The sequence below is a fragment of the Oncorhynchus tshawytscha genome, linkage group LG07 (genome assembly GCF_018296145.1).
Source record: "Oncorhynchus tshawytscha isolate Ot180627B linkage group LG07, Otsh_v2.0, whole genome shotgun sequence".
Taxonomy (NCBI): domain Eukaryota; kingdom Metazoa; phylum Chordata; class Actinopteri; order Salmoniformes; family Salmonidae; genus Oncorhynchus; species Oncorhynchus tshawytscha.
The window spans coordinates 35,399,095-35,422,974 of NC_056435.1; the positions used below are offsets into that span (position 1 = coordinate 35,399,095).

Here is a 23,880-nt window from a genome sequence, read left to right on the forward strand (position 1 = left end):
GAGCGAGACCGGGAGAGAGCGAGAGCGAGACCAGGAGAGGAGAGCGAGACCAGGAGAGAGCAGGAGCGAGACCAGGAGAGAGCGAGACCAGGAGAGAGCGAGAGCGAGACCAGAGAGAGAGCGAGCGAGACCAGGAGAGAGCGAGAGCGAGACCAGGAGAGAGCGAGAACGAGACCAGGAGAGAGCGAGAGCGAGACCAGGAGAGCGAGACCAGGAGAGAGCGAGAGCGAGACCAGGAGAGAGCGAGAGCGAGACCAGGAGAGAGCGAGAGCGAGACCAGGAGAGAGCGAGAGCGAGACCAGGAGAGAGCGAGAGCGAGACCAGGAGAGAGCGAGAGCGAGACCAGGAGAGAGCGAGAGCGAGACCAGGAGAGAGCGCGAGCGAGACCAGGAGAGAGCGCGAGCGAGACCAGGAGAGCGCGAGCGAGACCAGGAGAGAGCGAGCGAGACCAGGAGAGAGCGAGCGAGACCAGGAGAGAGCGAGCGCGAGTGAGACCAGGAGAGAGAGAGACAGATTTAAACTGCTGGGATATGGGAAAGGGATACAGGATACAAGTGGTCCTTTGTGTGGAGAGTGGTTGGCTGGTTGTTTAGTCTACATCCGCCACTGGCTATCTGAGGATAGAATAAATAGTGCCATCTGGCTGCAATAGGAGGCAGAATGTGCAGCAGCCCAGGTCTGAAACCAGCTGGTTTCTCTCTGTTTCTGTCTGAAAACGGTTGTCAATGGTCAGTAATTGAACATGATTTGACATGTGCTGTTTGAGAGAGCTTGTGAACAGCGGCATGAAATGTGCTATTTTTTGGTTATGTGTGTGTCGGTGTGTGTTCTTGATATTAGTTTTCATCTAACATCTCACTATTTCCTCTTGTTTTTGTGTTTGCAATAGATAATAGATATTGTTACAGAAATACTAGGCTTGTGAACACCGGTTAGTCTGGTTTCCGTGTTGTGATGGCTGTTTGGTGATTGTGTTGTACCTGGTAGTGTTCCCTATTCCTCATATGAGAGTGTTATGTAAGAAGTTCATGACACTTTGTTTTGAAATGTCAGAAAGCTATGTGTTGAAATACCATCACTCTTAAACAAAGGTACTTCCTTTCCTTTCTCCTGCTGTAACCTACTTACATTTGTGATTAGGTCAAATGAACTGACCCTGATTAAGTCTTCAGCCACGGACCAGGGTTCTGGAAACAGTTGTAATGATGTGGGTTGGATTTCAGATGGGACCAAGAGTAGTTGATTTGTTCCCAATGTGTTAGTGTTTGCCTGGGAGGAGAGGAGACGAGAGGCAGTCTGGCCTGGTGTCAGGGGGGTGAGTGACTGAACAGGATCTGCTGACCTCAGAGAGAGGGGAAGGGGCGCTCATCTAATCATCACTCTCCTCCAAGAGGTCAGAGGTCAGATCAGGGTCCTCGCTCAGTCAACCACAACGGTTGTCAAGTGTTGGCCAAGTGTGTACATGTTATGAAGGAAAGAGAGATTCCTTCAGGTCTAGAACTACTAGGCTACATATCAAGGCTGGGTTTGAACAGATATGAGACCACCAAACTATAGTGGCATTTCCTCAGAATGTGTGTGTTTATTTTGTTTGCACACATGTATTTGTCCTATGCAAATGACTAGGCTTCCCTTTCCTCCTGTCCTCACCACCCCCCACAGGAGACTCAAGTGAACCCGACGAGCACCCCTCCGTGCGCCCCTACGCCCTACGTGAGAACGCCCCATCCTACGGTGTGATCAACGCGTCGTCATCCACCACGGACGGCTCTCAGCAGACACACACACACCTCAGCCATCCTCCCACAGAGGAGGACCCCCTGGGACCTCTAGCTGATAACTGGGAGATGGCCTACACCGAGAACGGAGAGGTCTACTTTATAGAGTACGTACCCTACCGGATGTACACCCTACACCCTGTCCTATGTACCCTCTGTACCCTTACCATACACAGAGAACGGAGAGGTCTACTTTATAGAGTACGTACCCTACCGGATGTACACCCTACACCCTGTCCTATGTACCCTCTGTACCCTTACCATACACAGAGAACGGAGAGGTCTACTTTATAGAGTACGTACCCTACCGGATGTACACCCTACACCCTGTCCTATGTACCCTCTGTACCCTTACCATACACCGAGAACGGAGAGGTCTACTTTATAGAGTACGTACCCTGGATGTACACCCTACACCCTGTCCTATGTACCCTCTGTACCCTTACCATACACTGAGAACGGAGAGGTCTACTTTATAGAGTACGTACCCTACCGGATGTACACCCTACACCCTGTCCTATGTACCCTCTGTACCCTTACCATACACTGAGAAGGGAGAGGTCTACTTTATAGAGTACGTACCCTATAACATACCCTACACCCTGTCCTATGTACCCTCTGTACCCTTACCATACACTGAGAAGGGAGAGGTCTACTTTATAGAGTACGTACCCTACCGGATGTACACCCTACACCCTGTCCTATGTACCCTCTGTACCCTTACCATACACTGAGAAGGGAGAGGTCTACTTTATAGAGTACGTACCCTACCGGATGTACACCCTACACCCTGTCCTATGTACCCTCTGTACCCTTACCATACACTGAGAAGGGAGAGGTCTACTTTATAGAGTACGTACCCTACCGGATGTACACCCTACACCCTGTCCTACCGGATGTACACCCTACACCCTGTCCTATGTACCCTCTGTACCCTTACCATACACCGAGAAGGGAGAGGTCTACTTTATAGAGTACGTACCCTACCGGATGTACACCCTACACCCTGTCCTATGTACCCTCTGTACCCTTACCATACACTGAGAAGGGAGAGGTCTACTTTATAGAGTACGTACCCTACCGGATGTACACCCTACACCCTGTCCTATGTACCCTCTGTACCCTTACCATACACTGTGAACGGAGAGGTCTACTTAATAGAGTACGTACCCTATAACATACCCTACACCCCGTAACACACCATGGAACATATCCTACACCCCGTAACACACCATGGAACATATCCTACACCCCGTAACACACCATGGAACATATCCTACACCCCGTAACACACCATGGAACATATCCTACACCCAGTAACACACAATGGAACATATCCTACACCCCATAACACACCATATAACATATCCTACACCTAGTAACACACCATATAACATATCCTACACACCATATAACATATCCTACACCTAGTAACACACCATATAACATATCCTACACCTAGTAACACACAATGGAACATATCCTACACCCCGTAACACACCATATAACATATCCTACACCTAGTAACACACAATGGAACATATCCTACACACCATATAACATATCCTGCACCCCGTAATACACCATATAACATATCCTGCACCCCGTAATACACCATATAACATATCCTGCACCCCGTAACACACCATATAACATATCCTGTACCCCGTAACACACCATATAACATATCCTGCACCCCGTAACACACCATATAACATATCCTGCACCCCGTAACACACCATGGAACATATCCTACACCAAGTAACACACCATGGAACATATCCTACACGTAGTAACACACCATGGAACATATCCTACACCCCGTAACACACCATGGAACATATCCTACACCTAGTAACACACCATGGAACATATCCTACACCTAGTAACACACCATGGAACATATCCTACACCCCGTAACACATGGAACATGGAACATATCCTACACCTAGTAACACACCATGGAACATATCCTACACCCCGTAACACACCATGGAACATATCCTACACCTAGTAACACACCATGGAACATATCCTACACCCCGTAACACACCATGGAACATATCCTACACCTAGTAACACACCATGGAACATATCCTACACCTAGTAACACACCATGGAACATATCCTACACCCCGTAACACACCATGGAACATATCCTACACCTAGTAACACACCATGGAACATATCCTACACCCCGTAACACACCATGGAACATATCCTACACCTAGTAACACACCATGGAACATATCCTACACCCCGTAACACACCATATAACATATCCTACACCTAGTAACACACCATGGAACATATCCTACACCCCGTAACACACCATATAACATATCCTACACCTAGTAACACACCATGTTACATATCCTACACCCCGTAACACACCATATAACATATCCTACACCTAGTAACACACCATGGAACATATCCTACACCCCGTAACACACCATATAACATATCCTACACCTAGTAACACACCATGGAACATATCCTACACCCCGTAACACACCATATAACATATCCTGCACCTAGTAACACACAATGGAACATATCCTACACCCCTTAACACTCCATGGAACATATCCTACACCCCGTAACACACCATATAACATATCCTGCACCTAGTAACACACAATGGAACATATCCTACACCCCTTAACACTCTATGGAACATATCCTACACCCCGTAAACACACCATATAACATATCCTAAATGGCTCTATACCAGCATCCATTATAGTATTTCAGGTAGTATCTTCTCAAGAAAAGATTGTGCTTCCACTTTCCATCTTTTTTGCCAAAAGACTATTCCTTTTTATCCCTCTCATTGTTTCATGTTATGTGTATATTGGTTGTATGGTTGTTACTGTTTTTAATGTTGTTTTTTAATGTAGAACCTTGACTTGAACCTTTAATACATTGGAAGTTGTGATACTTGCCTTGAGTCTGATTTACTTCACAGTGTGTATCATATTTAGCCGTCGAAGTGAGGATGTTTTTCAGACAGTGAGTCTTTGATGACTTCCCAGTCAGAACAATGTGTCTGTCTTGCTGTCTTACTCTGTCTTGTGTGTCTATCTATAGCCACAACACAAAGACCACATCCTGGATTGACCCCCGGTGCCTCAACAAACCTCCTAAACCCCTGGAAGAATGTGAAGACGACGGTACGTCCACCACAGACTGTGTTTGTGAATGCATGTGTGTGTGTTTGTGAATGCATGTGTGTGTGTTTGTGAATGCATGTGTGTGTGTTTGTGAATGCATGTGTGTGTGTGTTTGTGAATGCATGTGTGTGTGTTTGTGAATGCATGTGTGTGTGTTTGTGAATGCATGTGTGTGTGTGTGTGTTTGTGAATGCGTGTGTGTGTGTTTGTGAATGCGTGTGTGTGTGTTTGTGAATGCGTGTGTGTGTGTTTGTGAATGTGTTTGTGTGTGTGTGTTTGTGAATGCGTGTGTGTGTGTTTGTGAATGCATGTGTGTGTGTGTTTGTGAATGCATGTGTGTGTTTGTGAATGCATGTGTGTGTGTGTTTGTGAATGCATGTGTGTGTGTGTTTGTGAATGCATGTGTGTGTGTGTGTTTGTGAATGCATGTGTGTGTGTGTTTGTGAATGCATGTGTGTGTGTGTTTGTGAATGCATGTGTGTGTGTGTTTGTGAATGCATGTGTGTGTGTGTTTGTGAATGTTGTGTGTGTGTGTGTTTGTGAATGCATGTGTGTGTGTGTTTGTGAATGCATGTGTGTTTGTGAATGCATGTATGCATGTGTGTGTTTGTGAATGCATGTGTGTGTGTGTTTGTGAATGCGTGTGTGTGTGTGTTTGTGAATGCATGTGTGTGTGTGTGTTTGTGAATGCATGTGTGTGTGTGTTTGTGAATGCGTGTGTGTGTGTTTGTGAATGCGTGTGTGTGTGTTTGTGAATGCGTGTGTGTGTGTTTGTGAATGCGTGTGTGTGTGTTTGTGAATGCGTGTGTGTGTGTTTGTGAATGCGTGTGTGTGTGTTTGTGAATGCGTGTGTGTGTGTTTGTGAATGCGTGTGTGTGTGTTTGTGAATGCATGTGTGTGTGTTTGTGAATGCATGTGTGTGTGTGTTTGTGAATGCATGTGTGTGTGTGTTTGTGAATGCATGTGTGTGTGTGTTTGTGAATGCATGTGTGTGTGTTTGTGAATGCATGTGTGTGTGTGTTTGTGAATGCATGTGTGTGTGTGTTTGTGTGTGTGTGTGTGTGTGTTGTGTGTGTGTGTGTGTGTGTGTGTGTGTGTGTGTGTGTGTGTGTGTGTGTGTGTGTGTGTGTGTGTGAGTGCGTGTGTGTGTGTTTGTGAATGCATGTGTGTGTGTTTGTGAATGCGTGTGTGTGTGTTTGTGAATGCGTGTGTGTGTGTTTGTGAATGCGTGTGTGTGTGTTTGTGAATGCATGTGTGTGTGTGTTTGTGAATGCATGTGTGTGTGTGTTTGTGAATGCATGTGTGTGTGTGTTTGTGAATGCATGTGTGTGTGTGTTTGTGAATGCATGTGTGTGTGTGTTTGTGAATGCATGTGTTTGTGTGTGTTTGTGTGTGTGTGTGTGTGTGTGTGTGTTTGTGAATGCGTGTGTGTTTGTGAATGCGTGCGTGTGTGTTTGTGAATGCGTGTGTGTGTGTTTGTGAATGCGTGTGTGTGTGTTTGTGAATGCGTGTGTGTGTGTTTGTGAATGCGTGTGTGTGTGTTTGTGAATGCGTGTGTGTGTGTTTGTGAATGCGTGTGTGTGTGTTTGTGAATGCATGTGTGTGTGTGTTTGTGAATGTGTGTGTGTTTGTGTGTGTGTGTTTGTGAATGCGTGTGTGTGTGTTTGTGAATGCCTGTGTGTGTGTTTGTGAATGCATGTGTGTGTGTTTGTGAATGCCTGTGTGTGTGTGTTTGTGAATGCGTGTGTGTGTGTTTGTGAATGCATGTGTGTGTATGCATGTGTGTGTATGAATGCCTTTGTGAATGCATGTGTGTGTGTGTTTGTGAATGCATGTGTGTGTGTGTTTGTGAATGCATGTGTGTGTGTGTTTGTGTGCATGTGTGTGTGTGTGTGTGTTTGTGAATGCATGTGTGTGTGTTTGTGAATGCATGTGTGTGTGTTTGTGAATGCATGTGTGTGTGTCGGGGAAATTGTGTTTTCACTGTCTTGTTTGTTTGTCTGTTGTTGACTCGTTTGTGTGGAGAGGGAACCGTGCAGAATCAGATGCATGTCTGTCAGATCAGATCATTGTTCAATGAGTGGCCTACAGATGGCACACTTGAGCCACCATAATGTGAGATGAGACGAGACACGTTAATATTCTGATCTCGTGTGCTGCCTGCCTGCGCTCACGTCTGAGCAAGACGCCCCCCGGCAGCCTGAAGGACTGACTGGATCATTCGCATCATCTATCATAAATAAATAATGTACCTTGTCCTACAGAGGAGTGTCCGCCCACCCACACAAAACACTAGCGTTTCAACTGCCTCTCCCCTCCCCCTGCCATGTCCTCTCAATGTGTTCTGTGGTCCTTGAATTGAGATATCTCTATAGGTTCTATCCTCTCAAGCTGCTGCTAGAGGACACATAGGATAGAGATATGATTCATATTGTCAAGCATATGGTGCATGAACTACAATTCCTATTTAGTGGCAGCTGTTTTCACCCACCCCAATCTCAGATGGTCCGTATTAAAGTGTACAGGTAACTGCCAAAATACAGGAAACACCAACATAATGTGTCTTAATAGGGCGATGGGCACCACGAGCCAGAACATCTTCAATGCTCCTTGCCATAGATTCTACAAGTGTCTGGAACTCTATTGGAGGGATGAGACACCGTTCTTCCATGAGATATTCCATCATTTGGTGTTTTGTTGATGGTGGTGGAAAACACTGTCTCAGGTGCCGTTCCAGAATCCCCCGGAAGTGTTCAACTGGGTTGATATTGGTGACTGAGACACACACACACACACACAAAACACACACACACACACAACCTGTAAACCCCCTATGTCCCTTTGAGACCCCTCTTTCAAAGTCATTAAGATCTCTTCTAGCAATGGTAGCCAAAATAATGGGCAACTGGGTATTTTTATACATGACCCAAAGCATGATGGGATATTAATTGCTTACTTAACTCAGGAACCACACCTGTGTGGAAGCAGCTGTTTTCAATATACTTTGTATCCTTGATTTACTCAAGTGTTTATTTCTCTTTGGCAGTTTCCTGTATGTCTGTCTGTGTGGTATGACTCATTTATTTCACATAAATGCACCTACAGTACAGTATGCACCTGTTATGAAACAGTGCCACCCAATGGTGAAGTAGAAAGCTCTTCAGAGATATGTTCTTTGTGCTTAACAGACTGTGGCTAATATAGAGCGATGAGCTATTGTCATGGTGCATATAGGGATTTAGTATAGATTTACACCTTACAAACCATTTGAGCTAATTAGTCACGGTTAGCAGTCATGATTCCGGACACATTATGGTTTTTACAGTGTATGGAGCCAAGTGTTGCTGCTCTCTCGGCTTGCTTGAGGCTTAAATTAAAAATCAATCACTAACCCTCTGCTGCTCTCACTCTCTTTCTCTCCCCCCTCTCACTCTCCTCTCCTCCCCCGGTTCCTCCACCCATGGTCTGCTGGTGTTCTCCTGGAGAAGAAGGGGTACACACAGAAGAGATGGACAGTGAGCTAGGTAGGGCTGTCTCCCCTCTCCACTGCTGTGTATTATGGGAAAACTGTCTTATTACAGCGCATAACACCCCTCCCTTTCGGCTTAGGGGGTGTAAAACATGTAATCAAACGCTTTATAACACCTGGGCTGTGAAAGACTGAAAGACGTGTGTGCGTTCATCTACGTTCCTGTGTGTCTGCTGAGCAGGCAGTTGTTAGTGTACTCGCCCGGCCAGCCAGCATGCAGTAACACAGAGAGAACCATTCACGAGGGGCACATTGGCGTGATGATCATTTCCTAATGGGCCTCTCATTCAAATGGACCTCTCACTCTCAAGCCCCATCATTCCATCCACTGTTGCTCATATTATAACAGAGAGCACATTACCCACCACTGTCTGCCGGTCCATCAGTCTCTGGAGCCAGAGGGAGGCTAACAGCCAAGGCTCTGAGATGGGCTCTGATAACTGCTGCCTACTATTTTATTTCAATGGTGAATGGATGGGTGAATAGTCAAAGTTCTCGAGAGTCATCAGTGTCTGAAGATTTTTGTTCTAGGCTGTTAATGAGATGGCTCTTTTTTTAACAAATCTAACCCAATGGTAAGTCTTAGGACTGATGCTAGTGCTATAGATGGGTGGGGGTGTCAGAAATATTTAGGCTATTTTCACAACCAGAATTCTAGCCGCAGGAGCTGGCGGTGGCTTGAAAAGGCTGAGTTCTGATGAATCAACAAGATGGTGTGTCGGGGCTTGACCCCTTCACTGGCTGTTCAGAATGTGCTCCGTGGTAAATATGTGGTTGCTTCAAGTTGTGAATGTACAGTCTTTTATGTATTATGTTGTCATCAAAACGCCAACTCCAATGTTAGTCCGTTCTAGCCTAGTTTGTTAAATAGCCGACAGAAACAAAATAAAGTAATATCAGCCTGTCCCATATTTGCTCAATATGTTGAACATGTCTGCAGTCCACATTGTTCTAAGTGATTGTATGTTTTCAATGTGGAAATATATTGTTAACATAGCATTCACACTGATAGAGGAGTACTGTAAAATGCATCGTCTGAGCCGTGGACATGCCAAACGTCGTCAATAACCAACATTACATTTCCTATTGATAAGACCTAAAAAGGCTGTCTAAATACAGTTACAGGCACCATAATTGCTCCCCGTGCTCATATAATATTATGCCTGAGACCGCGTAGACTATGGAGGGTTTTCCGCGCATCCAAACTTTTCTCAAAAGCTGGAAAAAGATCCAAGATAAAGAAAAAGCTGGAATGTCCACTCACCATTATACTGCTCCAAAATATAGACAGACAGACCGATAGATGGATTGATAGATCCTACCATCACTGTTGATATGGCCAGTAGTGACTTTGCCACGTGAAAGGTGAACAAACAGGCAAATATATCCTACAAGCGGATTCAGCGCCACAGACGATGATCATAATTCACGCGATTTGACTGAACGAAAGTAGGAGATGCGTTTTTTGACAAAATGATCAACTAAAAACTGAAGCAGTTTCACTGAAGCTGGACAAAAATCATGTTTAAAGGCCCAATGCAGCTGTTTTCATATCAATCTTAAATCCTTTCTGGGTAACAAGTACACTGCTGTAACAGGTTTCCATTAAAATGGGAAAAGGTAGCTTTTTAGTAAACTATTTCTCAAGCAACAATTTTGCTAGGATTTCCTGGAAGTGGTCTAGCTGTTGTTGGCAGGGAGGTTTGGAACTCTCTTTGTTATTGATCTATTAACCAATCAACTTACCGCGTGGTGATGTCGCCCATGCAAACCAACTGATTAGAAGATCTTGTGTATATTGTATTCTCACCCAGCAACTATCAGGAAATAACACTGATCATATTTTTTTCACACATTTGCAGTGTTAGTTCCCATCAGCTGTTGTACAATATGAAATGTAAAACCATTTGAACTGCAATGGGCCTTTAATAAAACATTGGTGACGTACATAAGGCTAGTGTGTGTGCGCCTCCGCTGGAAAAATCTATTCCACAACCAATTGCTTTACGTTAAGACCATCTTTTGGTCGGTCTTAAGTATCCCTAGTTGCGGTGACTGAAATTGGCATACTGGCGCACTTTTTTAAGTACACACCTATAATATTTCCACACCTCAGCGCCAGCAAGCTGATGTTAGACAGGTAAATTGCCGAACCTGGTGCAAAGGGTGGACAATGCCAGTGCACCAGTTTTTACATGACGAAATTGCAAACTAAGGTGCGTTTGACTATTGCGCCTCAGCAGCCAGCCGAAAATAGAGCCCAGAGATTGATTTAGACTGGGGAACCAGGTGTGTGCAATACCAGGTCAATCAGTGATATCAGTTGATCAAATAATTGCCAAGGAGTCGTGCACCCCTGGGTTAAGGTTAGGTCTGAGGTAAGTGAGGGTAAGCTGATCCTAGACCAGTGTTTTGCCTCTGAGATGTTCTCCTCCATGTTGTGAACAGCAGCATCCCTTCTTCATACCACTGCTCAGATTGGATGAACACAGTCAATATGTATCGATTGTGAAATCCGATACATGGAGAAAAAGGCAATTACTCCAGTTGTGTATAGGACAGCAGATGTATGGCCCCGGTTGTGCAACCCCTCGCTCAGGAGAAATCAAATAGTCAGGAAGACCGAATGAGATGCAAACAGTTTAATAGGCAATTTGTCACCCGATTCCCCCTTGAGCTGGAGTGTGCATGGGCGTTGACCGGGGAACGTGGAGCGGGGGAGCTCTTTTGGATACGTGTCAGATTCGTCCCACTGCAGCCACTCCGTATCAGCAAGGCCAGTCGTGACATGAGGGCTCTGGCGTCTAGCGATAATATCACACAGACAGATCTCTTTCAGGAATACAGCCACTCTGGTGTGAAATAAGGTGAGTGATTAGACTTTACAGTCAGGTGCTACTGGCTCAAGGTTGACTGTTTCCCTGCAGAACATCTGAGAAAAAGAAACCCTAGTCTGTGTATTGTGAACGATCCGAACACAACGCCCCCTTAATTCCTTGCCTCCACATCCACTAAAGCTAGTTGAGGGGTAGTGAGTGTACACCACTCGTCAGAATACAGACTGAGGTAACTGGGGATAATGCCAGCAGAGTCAATCAGTCACAGACATCTGTTTGTAACCAATTACAGCCCTCTGACATGTCTCTATACCTTCAGCATTTTAGTCAATTAGCAGACACTGGACTTACATGAGCAATTAGGGTTAAGTGCCTTGCTCAAGGGAACATCAACAGAATTTTCACTTAGTCGTCCCGGGGATTCAAACCGGCGACCTTCCAGTTACTGGCCCAATGCTCTAACCGTTAGGCTACCTGCTGCCTTCATAGACATTAGTACAGTAGCTAGTAGCTAGCTCTGTCTCCGATGTTTTAATCACACTGTATACTGAGACATACTGAGACTGTATCAATGTAGCAGCCTTTACAGCTGAGTAGTCCATGTCTAGATCCAGTCAGTCCTGATTTTTGGCTGTGTTGTCAGGCCACACTCAGCATTGATGTCAGGGCAGATAAACGTGTGTGTGTGTGTGTCTGAAAGAAAGGCTTCTTGGGGAGAATGCATCCTTAATGAATTCGACCACAGTGAGTAATACAGGATCAAGGACATCCAGTTGGTGACAGTCTCCAATGCCATGTGACATAGACAGTGGTAAACCAATCAAGGACAACACTGAATACCATTCTATACACACCTACATCACGTTCTACGTCAGATTCCCTTACTGCCATGAACAATAAGAAAACATTTCTTCACCGTGACATTTTTAAACTGCAAACCACAATTGAAACCCTGTCCACATTTAGACCGCCACCCCCTTACCACCAGCTCCTCTTCTCCATCTGGGCGCGGGGTTGATCGTGATTGGTCAAAGCCCCCCCTGTAGTTCTTTATCTGATGTGTTAAATGTCAGCCGTGTCCTGCCAGGAGCCAGGTCCAGACAGCCTCTCCAGTGTTTGTTCACTCCCAGGTGACTGACAGGCCGTGTGTGGAAGGAAAAGGTCTTTACGACACCATCTCTAACATCCTGCCTTTTCCACCTCTCTCTATGTCCCATCCAGAGCTGCCAACAGGCTGGGAGAAAATAGAGGACCCAGTCTACGGGCTTTACTATGTGGAGTAAGTAGTGACACACACCTCCGGATATATCTGTTGCATGTCTCACTACCTCACTGTACTGTACATTCACAAGCATTTCACACTCTGCAGTGGCCCAGAATATGCAGAACAACATCAAATGCAGTATACCAGACGGCTGTTATTTTGGTCTAGTCTGTTATGGTAAAAATAGGCCATTTGTTGCTGTCATGATCATTTAGAAACATGTAATTTCTCATCTAGTGGGAGACCCTTGGGCCTGTGCATTAATATGAATGCATTCATATGTTTTGATGTTGTTCAAAGCAATACCTTAGAGGCAGGGGCACAGTTTTTTTTTTTTGTCTGAGATTTTTCAATATATATTATTCCTATTCTTTTCCTGTTTACTGCATAATTTCCCAGCATGTTTCTGTACTGTTTGAAGTGTAATTTCCTTACGGTGTGGTGTACTGCTCTCCTAATTCCCTGCTGGGTTTGTGGAATGACGTGTTTTGGTGGTGTTGTTAACCTCCTGAAGCAGTGTTCTTTTGTGATTGTGTGATGCGGTTGATATTCAGGCTTCATCGTCTCTGTCTCATCGGCTCCAACAGAGCACTGTGTGTACCAGACTTGACTTCCCTGACTTAAGCCCTGGCTCCTGGAGCATTGGCCACCAGAGACTTTTTTTCTAATTGTGTGTTGTGTTAACTCCCTCACTACTGCCTCTCTGTATCTCCCTCTCCATCCCTCACTACTGCCTCTCTGTATCTCCCTCTCCATCCCTCACTACTGCCTCTCTGTATCTCTTTCTCCCTCTCCATCCCTCACTACTGCCTCTCTGTATCTCTTTCTCCATCTCCATCCCTCACTACTGCCTCTCTGTATCTCTTTTTCCATCTCCATCCCTCACTACTGCCTCTCTGTATCTCCCTCTCCATCCCTCACTACTGCCTCTCTGTATCTCTTTCTCCCTCTCCATCCCTCACTACTGCCTCTCTGTATCTTTCTCCCTCTCCATCCCTCACTACTGCCTCTCTGTATCTCTTTTTCCATCTCCATCCCTCACTACTGCCTCTCTGTATCTCCCTCTCCATCCCTCTACTGCCTCTCCATCCCTCCATCCCTCACTACTGCCTCTCTGTATCTCTTTCTCCTCTCCATCTCTCATACCCTCATCTCTTTCTCCCTCTCCACTGCCTCTCTGTATCTCCCTCTCCATCCCTCACTACTGCCTCTCTGTATCTCCCTCTCCATCCCTCACTACTGCCTCTCTATATCTCCCTCTCCATCCCTCACTACTGCCTCTCTGTATCTCTTTCTCCCTCTCCATCCCTTGCCTCACCTTTTTTGACTCACTTCTATCCTTCTTTCTCTCATACACATGTATTTCCTGTCATCATCCCCCTTGTTCTTTTTTTTCTTTTGCTGACTCCAATTAATTATCTTTCTACATTCCTGTGTCTTTGTCCTCCATCTCTCCGTCTCTTCCTCCCTCTCTCAGTCACATCAACAGGAAGACCCAGTATGAGAACCCTATACAGGAAGCTAAGCGACGGAAGCAGCTCGAGCAACAGCAGCCACCAGAAGGTGAGCGCTACATCCGAGGTTCGTTTCCAGCCCCGCCGGGCGTCATTCCTTTCTTTCTCCATGTCTGTGATTGTGTCTGTCTGTCTTTCTGCCCTGCTCTCTTCTCTTTCTGCCCTGCTCTCTTCTCTTTCTGCCCTGCTCTCTTCTCTTTCTGCCCTGCTCTCTTCTCTTTCTGCCCTGCTCTCTTCTCTTTCTGCCCTGCTCTCTTCTCTTCTCTTTCTGCCCTGCTCTCTTCTCTCTCTTTCTGCCCTGCTCTCTTCTCTTCTCTTTCTGCCCTGCTCTCTTCTCTTCTCTTTCTGCCCTGCTCTCTTCTCTTTCTGCCCTGCTCTCTTCTCTTCTCTTCTCTTTCTGCCCTGCTCTCTTTCTTCTTTCTTCTCTTCTCTTTCTGCCCTGCTCTCTTCTTCTTTCTGCCCTCTCTCTTCTCTTTCTGCCCTGCTCTCTTCTCTTCTCTTCCTTCTCTTCTCTTCTCTTTCTCTTCTCTTCTCTTCTCTTTCTCTTCTCTTCTCTTCTCTTCTGCCCTTCTCTTCTCTTCTCTTCTGCCCTTCTCTTCTCTTCTCTTTCTGCCCTTCTCTTCTCTTTCTGCCCTTCTCTTTCTCTTTCTGCCCTGCTCTCTTCTCTTTCTGCCCTGCTCTCTTCTCTTCTCTTCTCTTCTCTTCTCTTCTCTTCTGCCCTTCTCTTCTCTTCTCTTCTCTTCTCTTCTCTTCTCTTCTCTTCTCTTCTCTTCTCTTCTCTTCTCTTTCTCTTTCTCTCTTCTCTTCTCTTCTCTTTCTGCCCCTCTTCTTCTCTTCTCTTTCTGCCCTCTTCTCTTCTCTTCTCTTCTCTTTCTTCTCTGCTCTCTTCTCTTCTCTTTCTTCTCTTCTCTCTCTCTCTTCTCTTCTCTTTCTGCCCTTCTCTTCTCTTCTCTTCTCTTTCTGCCCTGCTCTCTCTCTCTTCTCTTTCTGCCCTGCTCTCTCTTCTTCTCTTCTCTTCTCTTTCTGCCCTGCTCTCTTCTCTTCTCTTTCTGCCCTGCTCTCTTCTCTTCTCTTTCTTCTCTTCTCTTCTCTTCTCTTCTCTTTCTTCCCTTCTCTTCTCTTCTCTTCTCTTTCTTCTCCTCTCTCTCTTCTCTTCTCTTTCTCTGCTCTCTTCTCTTTCTGCCCTGCTCTCTTCTCTTCTCTTTCTGCCCTGCTCTCTCCTCTCTCTTCTCTTCTCCTCTTCTCTCTCCTCTTCTCTTTCTTCTCAAGCTCTCTTCTCTTCTCTTTCTGCCCTCTCTCTTCTCTTTCTCTCTTCTCTTTCTGCCCTCTTCTCTTTCTCTCTTCTCTTTCTGCCCTGCTCTCTCCTCTTCTCTTTCTGCCCTGCTCTCTCCTCTTCTCTTCTCTTTCTGCCCTGCTCTCTCCTCTTCTCTTTCTGCCCTGCTCTCTTCTCTTCTCTTTCTGCCCTGCTCTCTTCTCTTCTCTTTCTGCCCTGCTCTCTTCTCTTCTCTTTCTGCCCTGCTCTCTCCTCTTCTCTTTCTGCCAAGCTCTCTTCTCTTCTCTTTCTGCCAAGCTCTCTTATCTTCTCTTTCTGCCCTGCTCTCTCCTCTTCTCTTTCTGCCCTGCTCTCTTCTCTTTATGATTTGCTATCGAGAAACCATAAAGGCATACCTATGATTTATTTTAATGGCCTTGAAAATAGGTCTTTTTTTATTAATTTGGCAATGTTTTAAGTGTCACTGATACTCTCTCCAAAGTATTTGTGCTAATATGAATGATTTTGTAAGTCTACAGGTCTAGGTAAGTTTTTTTTGGTTTGCCAATAATACATTAAAAGTCTGTTACAGCAATGAAAATGTATCACCATATGATAGTTATAATATTTCTGGGTCTTGTTCTCCTAGTGAAAAGCATTTCAGGACATATGCTTTAGGTCTCTTTAGTCTACACAGTATGCTATGTATGTCTTTGAACAGTGATGCAAACAGTTTACATTTGGCTCTGTCCGTCCAGCAGTTTGCTGAAATAGAGAGACAAATGAAAAAGTTCAGCATCACTGTCCAGACACTTCCTCACGTCCAGGATGTAGAATGTCCTCCACGTTTCCTCTCTTCGTGCAGGTCACACCACTAGGAACCTGCCTATTGGTCTCCGCTCTGCACACTCAGCTAAATGTGCTTCTGACTTCATTACCTACCTGCTGACTTTTTCTCCTTTAAGCTTAATATCTCTTTACGCTCGAGATCTATGACTTTTACTCTTTCATTGATTGAATCTTGATGCTGAGAATATTAATGAAGACTTAAGCCTCCAATACACTACAAAGTGAGGCTGCCATTTTGATCGATCAGAGATTGTATTACTTTAATCGGCAGCCATTGTGGCTCAATGCAGTACAGTAGTTTTCAAGCCACCCATTGTGGGGAACCATAAGGATCACCGTAACTGTACAGACACCAGAGACAGGAAGTGTGCCCTTTGCTGTTCCAGAATGGATAGAGGATGCTACCATGGCTGGTGCCCCCCTGGCCAGCTATACCGCCAACCACCAGGAGACCTACAGGGACACCCAAGCCAGACCCCCACTGCCGCCCCTCATCGGGCCAAAACGTGAGTCCTGGCCTGGTCAATATAATAATAATAATATAGTTTTGTAAGGTTATTGGTCCATTTCTGTTTGCGACATTGTGGATGTGTTCCCTCATCACGTGCCTCACTCTATCCTGCTCTCCTCTCTCACTCCTCTCGCTCTCGTTCGCCTCTCTCACTCACACTCTCTGTCTTTCTCCATCTCTGTAAGCTCAGGTCCCTGACTGGCGCTGCCCAAAGCAACTCAAGGCCTTGAGATTCCACCACACAAATCTCTCTTTTTACCCAGCTCTTTTAAGTCACCCTGCTTTCAAATTCCTACACCTACTTCTCTTTTGTAAAAATAAATAAATAAATACAATTTTTTATTTTTTTTTACTCCTCAATATTACTGCATTGGTCTGCCTCTTCTGTCTTGAATTATTTCAAGGCAAACACAAGGACACTGGCTAACTCCAAGGGTAATACATTTTTCATTGTATGCATAAGCTGTACTCCTCCGCCATGTAAGTGTAGCATCTGCAGTTTGTTAGTCACTCTCCAATCCCTCGTGGCCATCTTCCCTGCTTTAATGTCTCCCTTTTCATTCCACCCGCTTCCTTCCACAGTCAATATATCACTTCAATAAACTCTGAATATCCCACTCCATCTCTCATATAAACTCTGTGAACATTTGTCCAACTGACAGCATGACTGGAACCAGTCATAGTAGAAGAGACCGAGGGCTTGGATCTAGATTACAGACGCCAGACTCTAGCAGTTCCTATTTCATAAGACCGACTCGGGTGTCCATTTGCCTAAGCTATATGAGTCTGCCAACTCCATGTCTAGACTCCAGAGTGTACCAGAGTAGAGAGAGTTCAGTGCTGCCTTGGTCTCTATACACTGTCTTGGTCTCTATACACTGTCTTGGTCTCTATACACTGTCTTGGTCTCTATACACTGGCAGTCTTGGTGGCACGCCAGGCTATTACGCATAAGCTTAGAAACATCTGTTTCTAAATCACTGGGAATTAGTCTGACAATAACCCCGCACACACACTCACAAACACACACTTCCTTCCCATCCTAGTGTCAAGCCTTGAAAAGCTATTTTAAACTGATGGCTGCCGTGTATATAGAACTGTACCACAGTGTAATCGTACACTTTTAGAATTGACAGTGAATATTATTTTACTACTCATCTAACCATGCTGCTAGACCCAGATAAAACCCTGGGTTTTACCCAGTAGTGTAGCACTCTATAGGGGATAGCAGCCCCCACAGACTGGGACTGGGGCTAGGTCTGGGGGATTTACCCATCGGATTACCCCTATTCTCAGGCACAAACAGGCTGCTGCCCCCTAGCTCTTGGAATCCCTCTTAGCCTAATTAATCTATCGATCTTAATCAGTCCCTTTATGATTAATGGAGCTCATCAAACCAACACATCTCTTCTAGAGCACTCACTGATCCAGAGCCAAGACTGTTTAGGGTAACCCCTCCTCCCTTTGGCTAGCAGAGCACATGCGATCAACGGGTTCTTATGAAAGGTGTGTGTGTTCCCCAGGAGGGAAGCACTTCTTCACGCGGAACCCGGCGGAGCTGAAGGGAACCTTCATCAACACCAAACTAAGGAAGAGCCACCGAGGGTTCGGCTTCACCGTCGTCGGGGGCGATGAGCCTGATGAGTTCCTACAGATCAAGAGTCTGGTTCTGGACGGACCTGCTGCCATCGACGGCAAGATGGAGACAGGTGGGCCTCCGCTTTGTTGTTCCGTGTCATCATTAAGAGGTGGTCACCAACTCTTTGAGAGCTACAGAGGCTTCTGTTCCAACCCTGCACTAAAACAGTTGACTTATCAAGGTTGGTTGATGAACTGAAGCTGGTGCTCTCCTGGTGGGTGACCACTGAATGGTGTAGGTGTAATAGTGTAGTGTAGGTGTTCTAATTGAGCATTATACAGTTCCAGTGTTACTTCCATGATTTCAGTTTGTGACATGGAGCTAATTATCCAACATTAATTTCACCTTCTCTTCCCCTAGGTGACGTGATCGTGAGTGTCAATGACACTTGCGTGCTGGGCTACACCCACGCTCAGGTGGTGAAGGTCTTCCAGTCCATCCAGATCGGCTCCATCGTCAACCTGGAGCTGTGCCGCGGCTACCCCCTGCCCTTTGACCCAGACGACCCCAACACTAGCCTGGTGACCTCCGTGGCCATCGTGGACAAGGAGCCTATCATCATCAACGGCCAGGAGAGCTATGACTCTCCGTCCAGCCACGGCAGCCAGACCGGAGGCCCCGTTAATGGGATGAGAGAGTCAGGACCCCACAGCCCCTCCTCTGCCGAGGTGGCGTCTAACGGCTCGCACAGTTACCCCAGCGACTCTGTGACGCTGGCGTCGTCCATAGCGACGCAGCCAGAGCTGATCACAGTTCACATGGAGAAGGGAGACAAAGGCTTTGGGTTCACCATCGCAGACAGCCCTGCAGGGGGAGGACAGAGGGTCAAACAGATCGTAGACTACCCCCGCTGCAGGGGCCTGAAGGAGGGGGACATTATTGTGGAGGTGAACAAGAGGAACGTCCAGAGCATGAGCCACAACCAGGTGGTGGACCTGCTCAGCAAGTGCCCCAAAGGAAGTGAGGTCACCATGCTGGTGCAGAGAGGTGGAGGTAAGACACAATAAACCGGCCACAACATGCAAAGTTTTGAGTTCTGGTTGGCAAGCTTTGTCCCGCTTCTTCTCTCCATCTCCATTTTCAGGAATCTGGAGATAACATATTTTGGTTGGATAAGGGTTAATGTCACGCTCCGGAACTTTAGGTTGAATGTGTCAATGTGTAGTTCATACATGCATAATCTATGAGAAGAATTACTGTCTTACCTCAATTAGCCACGACAAATAAGGTTATGAAGTCTAGGAGATCAGGAAATATGTTTGTTTTTTTTACACATATTTAACCCCTTATTTTTGTTGGCACAAAACTACCTCTATACTTCCATTCGTTTGTATGGGTTACCTTCAGTCTCACACACACACACATTTTGGCCATAGAGCAAACTGTCTCGTAGCCGGTTTACACCAGACACCGTTGTAGCTCAAACGCTTCGGACGCTACAGGCAGAAGGTGGTACATCAGCAATACCGACTTATTTCAGATGAGTCCCTTGACACATATGGGGGTGGTAGAGCAAAACGGAAAACACCATCGTGAGAGTCTCTCCTTTCCATAGAGTAGTTTATAGGCCAAACCGTTCGGATGCTATGAACGTTTTTTGAGAAGACCAATTTTCGGGATGTCTTCATGGTCTGATAAACACCGCTGTAGCTCGGCCACCTCCCACCACAGATGCGGAAGGGTGACATAGCTTATACTGACAGATTTTAATGGAGATTTTTTTATTATGTCACTTAGATTGATGCACCGGTGCGTCAATCGACTCTTAAGGATAGGTTATCCCCAAAACAGTTACATTATTGAGATACAATTGTGGTGTCTCATTTTTTTTTCCCATCCTAGCTTTGTGTGTGTGTGTGTCCATGAGCATTTGTGTTTGTGCAAGCGAGCGTGCAGATTCGACTGTCTGTGTCGAGTGAGGACAGGATTTTGACTAGGTGTGTGATTGGAGAAACGGTCTCATAAAAGAGCTGAAGAGAAGACTCTGTGTATGAGGGGGATGATTGAATTTTGGTCTCACTCCAATCCCCAGACAGACAGTACCCACTACCCAGAACACACCTCCACAAAGAGCCCTGACTCACACCGAGAGAGACATGTAATTGGAAAGTTTTCACTGAGACAGAGCGGTCTGAACTGGCATTGGAAGTTCTCTGGGAATGATTCATTTGTGGAATTGAAGGACCTGAACATCCTTCCTGTAATGCTGTGTTGAGGAACGGAACAGGACATTGACTGGGTGCTCTGCTATCACAAATGGCTCCGTTCCTCTCCCTGTCTTGCTTTATTAATGGCCACCATTAGTCTGAGGGGGTTGTGTACAAGCCCGTAAAACGCTACAGCCATAATGGTCCACTTTTTATGGATTGTCAATAAAACAAAATGTTTGTGCATTTAACAGAGACTCCCTGGACCAGAGAGTGGAGAGAAGGGTGGGCAGGACGGTTAGAGAGGATCATTCCTCAATGTGTCATGGGTGGAAGACGGAGCTGATATGAAAGCACGTTTTACTGCTGCTGTCTATGTCTTTAGAGCAAAGCAGAGACATACTGTGGCTCTGTATAGAGTGTGCCACTACTCTCTGGAAAGCAGAGGACTACTCAGTAGAGGATTGCTTCTGCAAGTTACCTTGAAAACATGGGGTGAACCTATTGACTCATGAGTGTCATGTATGTAGTACAAATATTAACAATTCTCTTTCTCTATGGTTCACATACTTCATTCGTCTCATATTGAGCTCTGTTCTCTCAGTGGGTGCTACATGTCATAAAGCTCTGTTCTCTCAGTGATCATTGCTCAGTCTGAGCTCTGCTCTGGGGTTGTGTGTGTGTGGATCAGACAGCTAAGATTTTGCCTGCCCCACGCAGACAGCAGGATTAATTACTCTCTGCTCTGCGCTCCTCAGGCCTGGCTGCTAATTGGGGGGTCTGATATCAGCATCGCCTCTCTCCCTCTCTTGCCTTCTCGTTTGCTCTATTTCGCTCTCTCTCTCTCTCTCTGGGCATGAGTGTCACCAGTCAGTCCACACAGCCAATTACAAGCCTTTGACAGGGAGCCAGAGGATAACTCTAATTGGCAGAGATCTGCCCCCTCACTATCCGCCTCCTCCTCCTCCTTTCCCATCCTCTCTTCCAGTGTGTACAGATTCCCACCCGAGCGTCCGGTCCAATCCCGCGGGTTCTCGGTGCGTACAGTGTACTGAGCTCATTAAGGCCTGTGTATGCAACAGTGCTCCTCTCCCCTCTCTTGGAGTAAGCTGACTGGCTCCCCAGCACAACACTAGATTCTCACTGGATTCTTCTCATCCTCCTCTTTCTCACTGGTGATGGTGGACACTGCATAAGTCTCCATACTGAACCATGTGTACATGACACAGCAAAGGTCCTGTGTGGGTGTGTCTCCCGTCTTTTGCTGTTCTGCATCCTGTTGTTTTCTCGAGCCAGGAGGTGTGATTAATAGCTTCCATCAAGGAATCCATTATGATGCCCATCCCTCCATTTGTCTAATTATGCTGCCTAATGTGCTCCTTTTCTCTCCTCCTTCCTGCTGAAACGTTCTGATTATGACACTGACATAATTCATTCTAGCCCCTAAAGACACGCACTTCCCGTGAATTTGCTTGAAGTGCGCCTATGGATGGGTGTAAGTGTCCGTGGTCTACGGGGATGGGAGAGGTGGTGCAGCCAGCATCGGTTGTGTTCCATGCAGAGCCATTGTGTGGAGAACACCTGAGCGCGAGGCTAGCTCTCTGTAGCGCCACAGCCTCCCTCATTATCCACCCAGATAACTCCAAGTCAGTCCCATTCCTGTGCTTTAAAGGTATCCATTCACTTGTTTGTTAGGCTGGGTGGGCATGGTGGACAATACAGTAGATGCATACAACACAGGCTCGGCCTCTCAACCACCTCCGAGGACGGGAGGAAGGAGAGAGGATGTCAGAGGCGGGAGGAGGATGATGAAAGAGTGGCACAGCGACACCCCTGTCGATCTGTTCATCTTCTGAGACATCCATCAGAGGTGACAGGGTTGTTCCCGGCGGGGCTGGGCCCTTGCACTCCTCATTCCCCCGGAGCGGAGTGAGGGATGGAGGGAGGATGAACCGGGTTAGAGACTGACATGGCGAGTGAGGATGTGTGCCAGTCTGATGATAACCTATCCATCCACTACACTGTTGCTTTCTGCCAGTGGGCTGAAGCGAAATGACCAATCTACACCTGCAGTGGGTTCGAAGGTCTCTAAGCCAATGTCCAACAAGTGTAATATTCTAGCTAATATTTCTCTTTCCTCTGTGTCTTCACGGGGAGCTTTAAGTGCTGTGGAGTGTGATCGACTTTCCCTCTCAGACAGAGCACAGTGTAAGATGGTTGTTTCTGCTGTGTTGGGTTGTTGTAGAAGTGAAGCCAGAGTGCTGCTAGGAAGGAGACATCGCTTATCTCCACCCTGCTCTAGATGTTCTGCTGCTAACAGAGACACGAACACACCCACCCAGAGACAAAAGGAATTGATTTAATGTAGATAGATACATAACATAACTTGTCGAACGTCTCATTCCAAAATCATAGGTAGTAATATGGAGTTGGTCCCCCCTTTGCTGCTACAACAGCATTCACTCTTCTGGGAAGGCTTTCCACTAGATGTTGGAATATTTCTTTGCGGACTTATTGAGCATTATTGAGGTCGGGCACTGATGTTGAGTGGTCAGCATTCCTTTTCATCCCAAAGATGTTTGATGGGGTTGAGGTCAGGTTTTGTGCAGGCCAGTCAAGTTCTTCCACACCGATCTCGACAAACCACTTCTTGATGGACCTCGCTTTGTGCACGGGGGCATTGTCATGCTGAAACAGGAAAGGGCCTTCCCCAAGCTGTTGCCACAACGTTGGAAGCACAGAATCATCTAGAATGTCAATGTATGATATAGCATTAAGATTTCCCTTCACTGGACCTAGCCCAACCCATGAAAAACAGCCCCAGACCATTATTCTTCCTCCACCAAACTTTACAGTTGGCACTATGCATTCGTTCAGGTAGCGTTCTCCTGGCATCCGCCAAACCCAGATTCGCCTGTTGGACTGCCAGATGGTGAAACGTGATTCGGAGCACGTTTCCACTGCTACAGAGTCCAATGGCGGCCAGCTTTACACCACTCCAGCTGACGTTTGACATTGCACATGGTGATCTTAGGCTTGTGTGCGGCTGCACGGCCATGTAAACCAATTTCATGAAGCTCCCGACAAACAGTTATTGTGTTGATGTTGCTTCCAGAGGCAGTTTGGAACTCAATAGTGAGTGTTGTAACCGAGGAAGGATGATTTGTACGTGCTTCAGCACTCGCCGGTCCCATTCTGTGAGCTTGTGTGGCCTACTACTTTGTGGCTAAGCCGTTGTTGCTCCTAAACATTTCCACTTCACAATAACAGCACTTACAGTTGACCGGGGCAGCTCTAGCAGGGCAGACAAACTGACTTTTTGGAAAGGTCCTATGACGGTGCCACGTTGAAAGTGTCTGAGCTCTTCAGTAAGGCCATTCTACT

At 46.2% G+C, this 23,880-nt stretch overlaps 1 protein-coding gene across 9 annotated transcripts in view; it reads left to right on the forward strand.

Annotated features, from left to right (window-relative positions):
- magi1b (membrane associated guanylate kinase, WW and PDZ domain containing 1b) overlaps positions 1–23,880 on the forward strand; it is a 195,313-nt gene that overhangs the window by 144,188 nt on the left and 27,245 nt on the right. For 7 of the 9 annotated variants that reach the window (XM_042324339.1, XM_042324346.1, XM_042324338.1 and 4 more), the window contains 8 exons: positions 1,663–1,885; positions 4,872–4,954; positions 8,443–8,478; positions 12,542–12,599; positions 14,062–14,165; positions 16,586–16,705; positions 18,234–18,419; positions 18,710–19,342. In XM_042324339.1, the coding sequence (XP_042180273.1) occupies positions 1,663–1,885; positions 4,872–4,954; positions 8,443–8,478; positions 12,542–12,599; positions 14,062–14,165; positions 16,586–16,705; positions 18,234–18,419; positions 18,710–19,342 (1,443 nt within the window). The remainder of the gene's footprint in view (positions 1–1,662; positions 1,886–4,871; positions 4,955–8,442; positions 8,479–12,541; positions 12,600–14,061; positions 14,166–16,585; positions 16,706–18,233; positions 18,420–18,709; positions 19,343–23,880) is intronic. The other 2 variants (XM_042324341.1, XM_042324343.1) reach the window with 2 other exon arrangements.